A 16,788-nucleotide genomic window follows, 5' to 3' on the forward strand; every position below is an offset into this window, starting at 1 on the left:
GTTTGAGGCCAGCCTACAGAGCAAATCCAAGTCAGCCCAAGATACACAAAAAAAACTCCATCTCAATAAATAACAACAACAACAACACTAAAAATAATAGTTTTAAATTATCAAAATGAAGGTAGTTACAAGTTCTATGGTTATAATGGTATTACAAATCTTCTAGGAGAGACCCCAAGTAGAAAAGGAGATGCTAACTTGGACCAGTCTATACTCTTAATGACTTAAAATTGCTGGACCAATGGTATGCTATGTTGGGAGAGAGCCAGGCAAGAGACCCACCTAGAAAAGATGTAATGGGACAGACATATGTATGGCACATGAACATAGGTAGCCAGCCATGTGACAGAAGGTAGGTTAAAATAAATCGGTTGTTTTAAATTATGAGTCTAGTCAGGGAAGTGCCTAGCTATATGGCCAAGGTATTTTCCTAAGTTTTTTTGAAATTTATTTTTTATGATTTTTGAAATTTATTTATTTTGAGTATTGAAATTTATTTATTTATTATTTATATGAATACACTGTAGCTGTCTTCAGACACATCAGAAAAAAGCATCAGATTCCATTATGAATGGTTGTGAGCCACCATGTGGTTGTGGGAATAGAATTCAGCACATCTGGAAGAGTAGACAGTGCCCTTAACCACTGAGCCATCCCTCCAGCCCCTTGAGTCTGAGTCTTATTTCTGGAAGCAGAGGGCTAACTTCAACAACCCAGGTAGTAACAACAGAACTTCAGTTATAGGTGTTATCTATAAAACGATCTCTGTAGGATCTCTTTCTACAGGCTCCTTTCTATTCCGGACACAAATATTATTTTTCCTATGCCCTTAGCTTTTTGACTCACATCAAGGGGTGGAAGTCTTGAAAGGGGTCACATCATCTTGAAAGCATGAGCGCCCAGAGATCTGTATTCTACAGAGATCCCTTGTGCCATCATTCCAACTGCAGCCAAATTTTAATTTGCTGTTTGTTTCTGTCCTGCAGAGACAGACCTGCAGTGCCTAGAACACACGCCCTTCTCAAAGAGACTGGATTAGACTTAAGCAGAGATACCGCCCTCCGTAGGGATCTCTGTAGAATACAGATCTCTGGGTGCTCATGCTTTCAAGATGATGCATGGTTGCCTGAGGGTGGAGCTTGGGTTCCTTTGCCCTGAGGCGACCTGGAGTCAGCATCTACGTCCGGCCCGTCAGTTGTGGGTGCCCCTCCTCCCTTCACCCTGTCATCTCTGTCATTTCCACAGTCACCACAGACATTCCCTGCACTTCTCTGACGTTACTGTCTCCTCTCACTGTTGAGTCAGCAACTCTCTCTTCCCTCAGGTCTTTCCTGTCTTGCTCTGAAGTCTCAGTTTAGATGTCACTCAGGAATAACTGTTGTGTCCTGGTAGCAGCCCCCTCTCTGCACACACTTCTATACTACCATGGCTGCACATAGGCCTGTCTGTGGCCCTCATGAAGCTGCTAAAGCCTACTCTACTCAATGTAGCATCCTTTGCGCACAGCTCAGAGCATAATCATTATCCGATGGATGTTACTAAATCTTCCACAGCTATTCTTAACATACATACTGCACGAGTATGTTGTCTGTATAACATATATGTGTATGTATGTATACACACATCCAGATGTGTGAAAAACTGTAGGGAAATTTCCTGGAGGAAAAAAAAAAAAAACCAATCCAGGTTTTAGAAATAAAGATTACATTTTGTTTCTAATGCTGAAAATTCCTATCTGAAAATTAGGAACACATAGAAGCAACTTGGGGGGGGGGGCATTCCTATAAAAACACTGACTTTAAAGAAAAAAATATGGGGCATAAACAGCCCAGCAGATGAAGAGCCTGCTCTGAAAGTATAAGGACATGAGCTCAGACTCCCAGCACCCCATTAGAACTTAGAGGCTCTGGCACGTGGCTGCAACGCCAGTGCTCTTCAGGGATGATGTGTGGCAAGAGGCAGGCTGATCCCAAGAGCCCACTGGTCAGCTAGTCTAGCCAATGGGTGACCTCTGAGTTCAGTGAGAAACCCTGGATGAAAAATAAAAGTAGATGAATAAGATGGAGAAGCCATTGAAGAAGATATTTGGAAGTAGGCTCTTGTCTCCACATGCACGCAGGCACAGGTAAACACACCCGCACCCACACATTCACAACACGCACATGCCGCATGCCCATACACCCCACACGTGAAAGGAATAACACAAGCAACCACTAAAAACACCAGAGCATAAGTACTCACCCCCCAAACTTCGTGTAAAGGGAGACCGTGTACAAGCCTGGCTGACTGGAGTCTCTCACCATAAAGCCACCTTCTTTATCCTAAAAACCAAATTAAGAAATTCCTCTTTAAAATTCCAGTTACTAATGCCCTGGCAAAGATGCAACAATTTAATTCCATCGTTTTACTATCATCCTTTGTGTAAAAAAATCTGCTGCCAACAAATGCAACTGAATAGAGCTCCTTGAGTCTTCCACCCACACTACTTTCTGCCTCGAACTCCAGGGCTATAAGATGACAGCAGGAGGCACACTCACATCCTCTGACTACAGCCTCTCACACAAGCTGAAGCAGGCCCCAGCTACTGTCTCAGGACCTCTGCAGAGCCGACAGGCAGGTCCCATGGTGCTAAAACCCTGGGCTTGTGAAAACAACCATTGAGAATCTATTTCTCAGTTTCAGGTCATGCCTTCCTCATGCTCAGTAGAGCTTTCAGTCCCTCCCAGTATCAAGTCATAGCCACACAGCCTTTATCCTGGAGATACCTCAGTCCTCTTTATGATAATGTGTTTCAATACCCTTGATCTCCCATGCCGTTCTGTGTCATAATACAGGAGAGAGCAAGTGAGTCCAGCAGACACACAAAACATGCAGACAATCCTGAGAAATGGTTACATTCCCACCAGACCCCAGCTGAAGGGCAAGAAATGGAAGTTATGTATCTCAGACTCTTCTCTGTCAATGGCACCATATACAATCTTTACTTTATGAAATATGTGTTTCATACTTGAAAAGTAACTTTTATTCTCATTTATAAGAAAGACAAAAGAATTGAAAGCTCCCACAGCCTATTTGATAATAATTTGAGATAGTAATTATGATCATGAATGCATTGGTTAAAAATAATAATAATAATAGCTACCATTTTGAAAACCTAATCTTTTTAAATGTGTCCTCATATGTAAATGTGTTTAGTGCTCACTTGAGTACTTAACAGTCATTTGAGTAATGCTCTTTTTTTCTTTTTCTATCTCACAGGTAAGAAGAGGGGACACAAAAAGATGAGAAAACTTTATCTGGGTTACTTGGCTAGTCAGTAGCAAATGAAAGTCAGGCTGTCAAGGTACGGGACACTCATAGCTCTCCGTGTGTGGTCTCTGGGAAGCCAGTGAGGATCCTGAGGTGGGAACAAGCCTCGTAGTAAAGCCTATCCTCAGTGGCAGCAAAGCTTCGGTATCACACCCAGAAGAGCCAATGTCTCGAACTATCACTAAGTAAAACAGCTAGAATGTAACATGGGGGCCAAGACCTTGGCTTCTAGGCCAACTTCCCTACCTTACAGACCTGGAGTGTGAGCAAAACCACCCCAGAACACCCAGGTCCCCCTCAGCTCAGAGTGATTTCCTCTTTGTATACACTGTCTTTCCCTCTCTCTTCACTTTAAGGTGCGAGAAATTCATCATGTTTATTATAATCGATGACTACATGTCACTGGGTTTTCATTTACAAAATATATCATGTAACATTAAGGTAAATGATACTAAAACAAATTTAAGCAAGAAAGAAAACGCACTGAAACAGTGAAATCAACGCATCAAATGAAGGACTGGTAGGAACGTAAACACTGCTCAGGGGTAGGTGCCTGAGATTTCCATGTGCCTATCCACTCTGTCTACCCCAGAGAGCTGAGTCCTAAGCTTCAGAATGTGCCTGTGTACATCAAGTTAAAATGAGTCATCAAGGGGGCTCTAGTCCAGTATGACTGGTACCCTCACTAAACGAGATGATGTAAACAGAGACTGAAATGTGTGCATGGAGAAAGATGGAGTGAGGGGGCGGGGAGCAGGGAGCTGTCTCCAAGCCAAGGAGAAGACTTCGATCCTCCGTCACAGGCCCCAGAAGCAATCCATCCTATTTGAAGGTGACCTCTCTGCGCAGTGTGGGTTCCTTCCTGAAACCCGGATTAGGCACAGGGAGATCATTTATTAAGCAGGAAAGAGAAGTTAAAGTGGCTGCTTCCTGACTCCCACAGAAAAACAGCAACAAATGAGAAAAGGGGGAGGTCCATCTTAGAATGGCTAAGGACTGGTGGTATGCTTTAATCGGGCATGTTCATTAGGTGAGTCGGAGTGGCTTCTGATCACCAGACTTCGATAGCTGAACCTTGGGAGTCAGCCTCAGGAGGAGGAAATGGTCAAATAAAGGAATGGACCACGGCGGGTAGCTTTAGGAGTAAAATCTAACGGTTATTAGCCAGGCAGAGGGGAAGGAAAGGAAGGGGAACGCCTGCTAGGGTCACGCCCACCACACTCAAGCTGGCCAGAGTCCCTTCTAGCACTTGTCAGTGATGGGTGGTAATGAAGTCCTGACGGTTGTGTGACCCGCTTTGTGGCTCTTCATGACAGTACACTAACACCCCAATACTATTCGTTAAGTGAGGTGGAAGAGACAGCTTATCTCTGTATTACAGCCCCCTACCCCAGGCCTTAGGAATAAGTATATGGAACCTCATATGAAAGATTCATTAAAATTGACCCGTGCTGAAATGCAGCCCGCAAACTGAGGACACGCACTTACTTCTGTTCTGAGGAGCTGCTCCGCTTTGCTTCTGTTGGTATTTCTGCAATACCACCTGATCAAAAAGAGGTGTCTGTCAAATTCTGGAAATTACCTTCCATTCATAGAATGACTAGAAAGCTAACATAGGAAAACGGTGACAAACAGATCAATAAGACACACATACAGACACTCACAATCTCAATAGCAATAACGTATTTTCGTAAATATGCCGCCAGACGTTTCTTACCCACATTTGTAGGAAGGCATGTTATACATGCCCACGTGTTAAATGGGATCAAAGGTTATCCACACGTTGCAGCCTAATTTGTCACAGGACAGCTTTACAAATCAATACAAGTCCTATGTACTCTGGCATGGAGGTGGCATATTCCATCAGTCCTTACCATTTAACATAACAATCATTTCCCACAATGACTGTCAAGCAAAAATGAATTTTGCTCCAATGGCTAACCATGCAGGAAATGTCACGTTACATTGCTGTCTTGAATTCAAAATAAGTCTTATTCCAGGCCCCATCTCATCAGGTCACTGTGGTACCGCTTCGCTGAATTTCATGTACAGCTTGAGAGTCAAAGAAAAAGGAGCAACCCTGAAGAACAGGCCATCCAGGTATTCCAGACTTCCTGATGTCCAGCACACCTAGACCCTGTGGTTACCTTAGCCTCCACATTGATTCTGGGCCTTGTCCCTCCTTCTCACCCGGTCCGTACCCTGAGTCATACCTATCTGTCCCTTCTTGGCCTTTGAGAAGACTCCATAAGTACTGCCACCTCCTTTCTCATCCCTAGAGACAGTCTGCCTTTCAGATGTTACCAGTACTATCCCTCCATGTGACTAAAAGGAAATGGGCCCTGAAGAGTATGAATAAGATCACTTCTCTGACCTTCAATTCTAAGTTTGTGTTGCTAGATGTTTTGAGTTGGCAATAAATCCCCCATCACTGTCAAATTCCTAAAAACTGAAAAAGTCCTAAAGTCACTGGGGCCGCTTTGGTCATCTGAATTTCCCACTATTGTCTCTGCCTATTCCTAAAAGGTCCTGTTGTATAGCACTTCTTCTGGGATTGAAACATTCATCCTGAAGGAAGCTCCTTAACGCAGAAGGTAAAGTCAAAATAGCTTCAGGAAGTCCCTGAAACTGACCAGATTTGCTGATCCACTCCCTCTCCAAGAATGAACAGTAAAGATTGCTGAGAGTTGCTCACAGACAAGACAGGGTGAATGAAACACACTCAGATCATGAGAAGAAACTGAAACTAGCCAAACTCTCTGAAAGAGGTTTGGAACAAAGGAGTCACTTGGGAAGAACACTGTTCAGTCTGCTGAGTTGTCTGCAGGCTATGCAGTGTGTTTCAGGCTTCCTGTGCAGGGGTGGGCTTTGTTGATGTATCTATCTTGGAGTCATATCTGCTCCTGTATGTGACCCTCACCCCTATTCCCATACGTGATCCCAATATAACTCACCAGTTCACCAAGTTGGATTTTGGTCTGTCGTGAGTTCAGTAGGGGTGTGTGTGTGTGTGTGTGTGTGAGTGTGTGTGTGTGTGTGTGTGTGTTGCTTCTCCCAGAAAGTTTCACATAACAGGCTTCTGGCCCCAGACACCCCTAGATAAAAGAATTCAAAGGCTTCCCTCTGATTGAAAAAGGTAAAATCACAACAAGCAAAATATAAGACAAGATGTCGATCCGTCACCTGAATGTTTATAGAGAGCAACTGAATGCCTAGTAATGTTGTAATAGCCTGTGATGACTTTGGAACCTGTGGTAATAAGCCAGGGTTAGGAAGGATTGACCTGTGCATCACACTTTATGAAATGAGGTCAAGTTCAACAGAACTGCATTACGGTCAGTCCAGTCCATATGGCCAAGCTGTTTCTAAATGCAACCGAAATATGGTGACACATTGGAAGATATTTATTTTATCTCTAAATTAGCTTTACTGATGGTATAAGATGCCCAAAACTGTCAAACACACACTGTAGCTAGTTATACACTATAAACTAGCAAGCTTTCTGAATTAGAGAATTTTTGATTGTCAACAAAACAGAAGGTCCAGTTTTAGATCTCCATGGTGAAAGCAAGAGAGAGAAGGTTCCGGTGCAGGGAACTTGGACAGTTTCACTGTTGGCTTTAAGAAGATAGTAAGACACCCAGAAAGACATGGTCCTTTCCTTACATTGTAAATCCCAGATCCCAGGAAAGGATAAAGGTATCAGGGGAGTGAGGAATCTGGCACAGGAAACAACTCCTAGAACTTGTTTCTACAGCATCTGCAGACTCCTGCAAAAGATCTTTACATCCTTAGGGCATACTGTGGTCCCCCCCCCCCCCCCACGGAACCAGACTCTAGTCAGCATAAGCATGGCAAAGAAGGCTCTGGAAGGCTTTCCCCTTCACCATTCCCTGCTAGAAACCTTAGATTGCATTCTTAAAACTAGCCATCAATGTCTGTGCCCTTATTTGGCCACTGCCTCCTCCTAAGACTGACTACCAAAATCCGGTCATCAAAAGCCCCTTTTAGCTCACCTAATTAACATGCCCAATTAAAATGAATCTCATACAAACAGGGGGTCCCCCTTTTACCTTTATAACCTGCCATGTCATGAAGGAAGTCTCACAGGGTGCACTGAAAAGACGGAGCCCATGTAGCCCACTATGCCCCAGGTAACATGTACAATCTATAATCCCTACTCCCACCCAGACTACATGAAGTAGGCAACAGCTCTCAAGCACATTGCAAATCTGTGCCATAGCCACTGTACAAACAGTATAGACCACCCTAGCACAGTGTAAGCATTTGCATACACAGTTACATACACAGAAAACACAGAGATACTGGGCAATGAGACTTCCTCAGCTCCATCACAGTTCCATGGAAAGACTGCCAAGCACACGGGCTGTTTTGGTAAAAATGCACTGTATAGTACATAACAGTACCCTGTGCACATGTCTCCTTCTAATAACACATCAAAGGATCATGCCACGGGTGCTGGGCTGTTAGACCCTGGTGGTCCTCTAGATTTTGAGATGCTCAACGTCATCACAGTGAGATGGGCAGAGAACCACTTGTTGCTTTAACGAAGTGAATATCATATTAACATCCTGCCTCAGGAGGACCACAAGAGCACTGATACCCATGGGCTATGCATTAGAATCTGGCTACACACTGCCTATAGGCATAGAAAGTAAAGGATTTCTAGAAAGTAGTCGGTAGCATGAATCAGGAGTCTCAACAAAGGATTTCAGAGAGACGGTTTAGGACAGCAGATGAGGTTATCCCAATTATTTTAATATAGCAAAATTACTTGAAACAATCCAATACCTCACTAGTAAAAAAGCAATTGTGTAATTATTTGTCCCTATACTGGTTATAGCCATTGGACCTCGCCCAACACTAGATCACTGCCAAGAATTCAACAACTATTTTATAAATTTATGACAAATGAACTATAATTCAGCTATGAAAATATTTTCAAAGACTATTTAATAGCAGGAAGAAAAATAAACTCAAAACGCACTCATTTCTTAGTGGAAAAAGAAAATATTACTAATGACAAAGGTCAACTCTTATTCATAATATTTTCTTCATAATATTTTTTCCTGTTTTCAGTGGTTTAAAAAACTATAATCAGTGTTATTCTCATTTGTAAAAAGAAAGAAACAATGAAACATTTCCTCTGGGAAATGTTGTCCCCTTACCTTGAATGAATGAACAATGATATTTACTTCAAACTCAACTGAGCTGTGATTGTTCAAACCCAGTTCAACTGTGCCTGCTAAAGTAATGGAGTTCACACGCAAAGGTATTCAAAGACAGTGTGTTACACAGATAAGTCTCGGGTTTTTACTCTGTCAGACACCAAAATTAAGGATATGCTGGTACCTTCTAAAGACATTGGGGTTATCGCTTCATCTTTAAAATGTCTTACATAGTAAGAAAAACAATAGTTTCTGGTTCTCCACACTTACAAGGTAAATGATTACTTACTCATATTGATCTAAGTTGTTGGATTTCTTTCCCGTGACATAATTACTTGGGATATATCCTTCACTCCTAGAGTTAAAATAAGCAAACAAACAGAAATGACTTTACTTTTTGTTTAGAAAAACACAACTGGTTTTCTAAAGCACATCACCTAAGTTTCTGTGAAAACCCACCTATCCCAATAATTCACTACATCTGTATTGTCTGACACTTTACAATATATGTCCACATTTGATCCTCACAAAAATAATGGATATATAGACATTATAATACCCAATTTTTCATGAGGAAATAAAAAACTAGACTAAGATGTTCTCTTGTAGCCCCCCCCCCCAAAGTCAGCGAGCATCAGGGTCTGAACTTGCCAATATCCATAATGCTGGTCAAGAAATGACCATTTTTAGGATCGTCTTAAAGACATCACAGAAGTATAAGCATTGAATGGAGTCACCAGATGCTCTAATACCTCAGCAAGCTCTGCAGGACAGCATCTGGGGGAGGGGTGGGGAGATACATGCCCTCTGAATTGGTATCATGAGAATCCTGTTTAAAAGGACAGTATCGAGAGATAGGAATTGAGAAGTCCGGTGTGGTACAAAGGACCCTTCCATTTTGCCCCCAGTGAGCCCTATGTCTAGTAGGAGCCATAATACTCATGTAGAACACTTTTTAGAAGTAGAAGCTTTATAATGCTTTCTTTGGTCCTGAACCTTTTTAGTAAACGCCGTCATACACATGCAGGCATGGCACACATCACACAGGTGCACACAGTTTTTTCTGCACCAACAGAAGCCTAGAAGCAATAACAGTGTACCAACAAATAGCATCCCAGAATTCCACCTGTTACCTATAAAACACTGTTGCTGACTGAAAAGAGGCAGAACTCCTTTGAAATATCAAACGGCAGGTCTGTCGAGGAAAAATACAAGGTGAATTTGAACTACTTTCCTGAGCTAGAAAGGAAAGAAAAATTGCAGCAGCTACCACTGACCTAATCCAACAGAGTGATGACTACTTAGGATCAAAACCGACATAAAAGAATCCACGACAGTACGGGAAACTACTGGGCACCACTGTAGCCATCAGACGAAGTCCAGTCATCAACTCCTTGTGAAAACTGGTGAGAGACAGGCTGCAGGGACTAATGCGCCCATCCATCATGAGGCAGCTCCATGGAGAACGAGACGCTGCTGTGCTGGCAGAGTTAGAAAAGGCACTGCTTCATAAGGCCTAAGCAAAGAGTGGCTCTAAATAGCAATCAGTAGTGGATGCTAGTCAAGAGGGAAAACCATATGAGAACCTTGCCGTGCATCTGTAAGGCCAGGTCCTGACCCGTGAGCACTCTCAGTACCACTCACCACAGCACAGCTAGAGAGCATCTCTAAGGTGACCAAGCTTCTAACCAGATGACAAAAATGTGAGATGACACAGAGGTATGCCACACATCCCAAAAAGGTAATAAACTGGTCTCATTTTTAAAAGGTAAATAAACTGGTCTCGTCAACAGATTAAAATGAAAAGTGGACAGGGCTATTGTAAAACAAAACAAAAAGACAAACAAACAAAACCCCACAGGAGACTCCAAGTCAGGTATGGAGGCACTTACCAATGGTCACTTTCCTTAAATTACCTGTACAAGTAATGTTTGCTATATATACATGTATACATGTGTTTTATACATGTATATACCTATATATACAATTACAGAGCGAATGAAAAATTGAAATAACAAGTTGTTCCCTTATACTGTGGATATATATATATATATATATATATATATATATATATATATATATATATATATATAGAGAGAGAGAGAGAGAGAGAGAGAGAGAGAGAGAGAGAGAGAGGGAGAGAGAAGTTACAATAAACTATTTCCTACAAAAAATGTAGCTAAATATAAAGCACTTGTGTAGCACGTGTAATCCGAATTTGATCCCAGCACACACACACACAAAGAAGGGAGAGGGGAGGAGGAGGGAGCAAGGAGGAAGGAAGGAAAGAAAGAAGGAGGGAAGGAGGGGAAAAAGGGAGGGAGGGAAGATAAAGGACGGAGGGGCAACAGAACAGGTTTAGTGAATGAGAAGTAAGTGTAATGTATTCAAACTCCTGCAAGGAGGTAATTGATTAATTTGCATTTATTGAGTGATCAGTAGGATATACTTCAGGGTTGGTGAGATAGTTTAGTGGGTAGAAGAGAGAGAGAACCAGCTTCACAAGTTATCCTCTGAGTACACCTCAGCATGCAGGCAGGCACACACACATACACACAGACAGACACACAGACACACACACACACCAATAACAAAAATAAATTTAAATTTTAAATAAATTTTAAACTATACCTCATGATGCTGCAAATTCAGTTGGCTTACACTTGTGGCAACTGGACTAGCCTGTTTTAAGCAACTGGAGTGTTCCCACTATAGAGTGTCAACATCTAACTCACACCCACTGAGAGGCACACACAGATGAAGCACTTACCCATACTTATCTCTTGCTCTCCACCAGTGGATGTCATTCTTTTCCAGGATGATATACTCTTGGCCTCTCTCTAACCTGAGGTCATGTGCTTCTGTTGCTTGGAAGTCATACATTGCTACAACGATTTCTTCGGTATTTTCTTCTTCTGGGGGAATTGGTGGAGGAGGCCTTCTCTATGCAGACAGAATAACATTGTCAAGTTTGGCTTCTGATGAACCATGAGGCTCAGCAGTAAAAACACTATGGGAGTCACAAGCTCTCTAGAGGGCAGCCTCAGCTCTTGTATAACCCACCCAATGAAGCCAGGTGAGCCCTTCATGACGGCGTTAGTGCTGCTGGATGTTTTAAGAGTTCAAGATGTGAGGGAGGAACAAAGCCTTGAGTATTACAAAAGTTTTGCTGGGCAATTGCTTGTTTGTCATCAGGTCAGGAGTCATTTCCCAGAGAGAGGCAGTGGGAACATGAGTAGGTACTGGGCAGAGGGAAGGCCCACCGACCGGTGCATCGCAGAGTCTGTCAACAGATGTCCCACTCGGAACAATGTGCACGCCCTCGTCCCTTCAATGCGTAAAACACATGCTTGGGAATCTTACATGTTTTCTCATTTATTCTTCATGATGCTACTATGAAATCAGTCCTAAGTTACAGCTGAAGCAAGCCACCCACTGTCACCCACTGCTCTTATAACCTAAGGTCCTGACTGGGGCCAAATTACATGGTATTCCACCATATTGCACTCCACAGGAACGTCGCTAAATTTCTACGTTTACTCTTTGATTGTGCTGTGCTCTTAAGACAGAAATATGCCTTTAAAATGCTGCACCTCCCAAATGACTCCTGAAACCAACCTACGGCCAAAGGCTAGCTGGTACCGACAAAACTGACCCCAACAACAAAAGCTAAAGAGCTAAGCTGATGGTGTTGACATTAATAAGAACTATTCAAACGAGCTCCAGCATGCCTGCTTCTCAGGTGGTCCTGGAAGAAAGGAGTACCGCATGGCTGAACATAATATAGGAAATAAAGCACAGACCCATCTCAAACACAACCTAAAGATGTGTTAGGGGAGGTTTTGTTGCTAAGGTCTTGTTCCCCAATTGGTTCTTGACTTGTCAATAAAGAATGGGGGGTGGGCACGATTGCTAGATGGAATGTACAGGTGGGACTTCTGGGTCCCAAGAGGAAAAGGAGATACAGGGAAGGAGAGGAGGCTTTTTCTGCGATGCTTTGGAATAAGAAGAAAGCAGAAGTCATGTAAGGTCCCCACTACGGATGGGGGCCAAGAAGGTTGGTGGGAGCTAGCTGACACAAGCCATTAAATTCAGGGTAGGAGGAGAAACGGAGATAATCATTGGGAAGGAGATTCTGTGCTCAGAGATTGTGCCTAGCCAACAACTTCTAAAACAATAAATAAAGCTGTCTGTGTCCTTTCTCCTCAGATTCTAGGGTCTCAGGAGTGGGCTGGTAATGTTACCCCCTCCCCCAGGAGCAGAGGTGGGTAGGAAAGAGAAGTCGGCTCGGTGCTGGCCCCGCAGCTCCCAGAGCTAAAAAGGGAGCTGGGAATGGGCTGGTAGCTCGTTTGCAGCTCTCGGGCTAAGGTGGTAGCATGTTTTTAAAACTACACATGACAAAGACGTAACATGTAAAGGCAAAGACTACTCACCTTCTTTATTTCTGGTGCAGGAGGCAGGGTCTTTCTTATACCTGTGAGTGTCAAAAGCTGTATATCACAGTGGTGTCCCACAAGACTTGACAGAAGATACGAGAGTGAGCATTCCGACGGGGAGCCGCTGTACCCAACCCCCCACACACACACACTAACATGGGATCTCAGGATTGCCTCCAAAAGATCATCTGGCTTCTTGTTCTTGAATCAAAACGAGCACCGTGGGAACTTTCATTTGCACACTCTCCTGAGAAATGTGATAACAGTCTCTAGTTGTCTGTTCACACCCACCCACCCGTGAATCATCCCTTGGTCCAGCATGTCCACTTGGCATCCGATAGCCTCCCTATTAGTCATGTGACCATCTAAGCTCCCACATCACCTGTGACGCCATCACAGCACAGCCATCAATTTACCTGATGACCCCAAATGAAAGGCACAGCAATGCTGGCACTCAGATATACCAAAGAGAAGCCAAAAAATATTTTTTTTAAAAAAAAGGAAAAAACGGGAAAAGCCAAAAAAAAAAAAATTTTTAAAAACTGAAAAAAGCCAAAATAAATAAATAAATAAATTGATTTGAAAAGCTGAAAGGTCTCAATAAGGAAACAAACAAGCAAAAAAACCACCAGTATTACTAAGATAATACAATAGGAAAGTGTGTGTAGTAACTTTTATTATGGCATGAGATTAGAGTTGTTCTATTTTATTGACATGTGTTGTAGTTAATCTCTCACTGTGCCCAAATCATAAATTACTTGATGGCTGGTGTATGTGTATATGCATTTGGAAAGGGTATATATATGATGTTCAGTGTGACTTATGCACTGGGCACATACCCTCTGAAGATAAGGTGGTAGGTACCACAGTAATGACAGCACAGACAAGAGCATCAGCCCCTTGAGAGTTCTTGAGTTCGGTGTGACACACGCTTACCCGGTTAATAAACATGGATGAAGTTCTAACCAAAGGGATGGATCCATTTAGACCCTATCCCTATAAAAACTGGCTGTTTGCCTCCGTAACATTAACCAGCTGTGACTCAGCCGTTTCCATAGCGAGCCAGGCTGGGCTTTTCCTAGGTATGCATTAACAACAGCCTGGAACCCCAGTCTCACTTGTTGATGTGCCAGATTGATGTCAGCATGATTGCCCAGGAAGATACAGAGAGGAGGAACTCAGAATCAGAGCTGTTCTTGCCCAGGGCAACAGCCCTGACAAATGGCCACTATCCCTCTACCAGCATGCTTCACATGGTAGTCACAGTGCCAGTCACATGGAGGGACAGAATAGGACACTCCATCCTCCTCAGTACTCGTAGCTTTTGGTCTCTGTGGTTTCCACTCATGACTAAGAACCTCTCACAGTAAAGGTTTATAGGGGTCCCGGGTAAAGAATTAACCTCTTGCCCTGCGTCTGAGTCTGGAATTGCAGGCATGCACCGCCACCTATGGTCCACACATTTAACTGATTCATTCTAATCAGCTGTAATAAAAGCTTCCCAAAGAGACCTGGCCTCTGCAAGGTCCCATTGCTACACAACCAACCATCACTCTCAGAGGCTGCGTCTGCCCTGCGTGTGCACTGTTCTGGGTAGTGTGCACCGCTCCATCAGCATCAACATTCCACCACTTCTCCCAACACCAGCGGTCCTCCCAGGCTTCATACGTCACAGCTAAGGATCAGATGAATACTTACTGCTCTCAAAAAGATTGTACTTTTCACATCCGGGTGCCAGTTTGTCTGTTTGTCTACAACACTGGTAACTTCCGTCTGCCCAGAATTTAGGATGATACTTAATCATGATATTATTGTTGTTCTTTATTTCTGTAATTCACAGACACAGAAATGGTTAGTTAGTGAAATAAAACAAACAAGCTATTGGTGAGTAGCTGTCAATCATCACTTCTTCCTCTGCCAATATGCTTGTTATGAGAATGCCACTGTGATGTCAAATATTCAGTATTCAGAAAGGCTACATGGTCTTTCTTCGGCCTCCCTTCCTCCCTCCTTTGTGCAAGGCAAACTGTCCATTCAAGCACTTTGTCATGAATACGTGACTCCACCCACACCATGTTTCTTAGAAAATATAAACCCAGCTCTCATAAAAGCCTATGCCTTATCACCTCCAAACATACAGTGCAATAAATAGAAGGGTGCTCTTACTAGGAGAAAAAAAAATCCAACTAGAAAGAAATAAGATCTTAAAAAAGGAAAGCTGTACTCAATGTGTTATCACGAGGACTGACTGCCCTTGGAGAGGTGCTCATTATAACTTATTAAATGCAAGAGCTATGTTAGCAATTCTTCTGGGTTGGTGTGTGTGTGTGTTGCCCTAAAATTACATAAAATGTGTCAGTTTTTACCTTCTTTTAACTTCTTCACCCATCGGTCCCTGCTTTGTGGACTAGGTGCAAAAATATAAAGCGTGTTAGCATCATGAACAACCTAGAACAAAGCAGAAGATGAAAGCAGTGGTGATACTTAAACACAGCACTTCCACGTGGCCACATCCCCGGTACTGCAGGCATCAGTAAACTATTAGAGTTTCCAAAGGAACTAGATCCCTTAGCTACAAGTTGGGTGTATGTTTTGCAAAGGATTGTGGAGACATGTATTCCATGTGTGCATGCCTGCAAAGGTCAGAGGACAACCTTGGGTATCGTCTCTCAGTTACCATCTACCTAATTTCTTCAGACAAGATCTCTCACTAGACCCCCAGGGATCAACCTGCCTCCACCCCCCGTGCTTGGAACCACAAGCACACACCAGCACACCTGGCTCTTTTTTTGTCAGTACTGAGATATAACTCAGGTCCTCAAGGAATTTAACCACTGCCCAGACCCAGGATTGTATCTTCACAGAGGAAAATGGGCACCGACAGCCACCAGGATGCTTCATTGATCTTGGCATTTATTTCAACTTGACTAAAATTCTGTGGATAAACTTGGTGCCATAGGGCTTATCTTAACCCGCTGTTTTCCTAAGTAACCAGTTGGATGAGTTTCAGTATCGCTCCCATCATTTCCTTTGCGTGGTTAGTAAGTGTAAGAGCTTTAACAGGCTGGGTCTTTCAGTTCCAGGCTATTAACTCAACCTCACCAACGGGGACTAGCAAGACCCTACTGTAGCTGGCCCTTGCCGCTTTGGGGATTCTTCCTTTTCCCACCTTTTGTCTGCACCACCCTGTTTTACCCCCTATCACTAAATGGAAGAGAAAAAAGGAGACAGCGAGCGAGAGAGAGAGAGAGAGAGAGAGAGAGAGAGAGAGAGAGAGAGAGAGAGAGAGAGAGAGATCCTTGATTCTAATTTCTTTTTCTTTCTTCTTTGAGCCCAACTACTAACAAACAGCAAACAACCCCCTGAACTACAAACAATCTCACCTACCAGGGCTCTAGCAATTATATACCCTCTGAAAATTTCCCAGAATTCCAAACATCACACAATCACAGAAACTATCTGCAGCTGGCAAAACTACATCTCTGCTAAAGTATGAGGCAAATAATAATCAGCTACTTCAAAGTAGCCCCATATCCCCATATTCTGGGACTGAAACGAAAACATTCTTATAATATTTGTGTTTTTAAAGAAACCAAAATTCCAGAATTTCCATGATACCCTACACTGCTGTATAACTTCAGCAGGCCCCATTTGCACAGCAGGTACTGCAGTGTCCCCTAATCCTGCCCCAATTACCCTTCTGTAGCTCATGCAGAAAGTAAGGATTTCAACTCCAAAACCCAGGCTTCCACCCATTAGGCGTCTTTCAAAGATGCCTCCTAGTGAATAATTAGTCTTATTTTGTAATTTTATATTAATAATAACCCTTGAAAAATTAACCTAGGATCCTGTCA

The 16,788-nt window shown here is 43.0% G+C and overlaps 1 protein-coding gene across 6 annotated transcripts in view; it reads right to left on the minus strand.

Moving 5' to 3' along the window:
• The window catches only part of TEC (tec protein tyrosine kinase), a 99,621-nt gene that overhangs the window by 15,723 nt on the left and 67,110 nt on the right, over positions 1–16,788 (minus strand). For 3 of the 6 annotated variants that reach the window (XM_080936427.1, XM_080936428.1, XM_080936432.1), the window contains 7 exons: positions 15,301–15,382; positions 14,633–14,761; positions 12,932–12,972; positions 11,269–11,441; positions 8,788–8,853; positions 4,798–4,852; positions 2,242–2,321 (listed from right to left, as the gene is read on the minus strand). In XM_080936427.1, the coding sequence (XP_080792553.1) occupies positions 2,242–2,321; positions 4,798–4,852; positions 8,788–8,853; positions 11,269–11,441; positions 12,932–12,972; positions 14,633–14,761; positions 15,301–15,382 (626 nt within the window). The remainder of the gene's footprint in view (positions 1–2,241; positions 2,322–4,797; positions 4,853–8,787; positions 8,854–11,268; positions 11,442–12,931; positions 12,973–14,632; positions 14,762–15,300; positions 15,383–16,788) is intronic. The other 3 variants (XM_080936430.1, XM_080936431.1, XM_080936429.1) reach the window with 1 other exon arrangement.

The sequence above is a fragment of the Micromys minutus genome, assembly GCF_963924665.1.
Source record: "Micromys minutus genome assembly, chromosome: 1".
Classification (NCBI taxonomy): domain Eukaryota; kingdom Metazoa; phylum Chordata; class Mammalia; order Rodentia; family Muridae; genus Micromys; species Micromys minutus.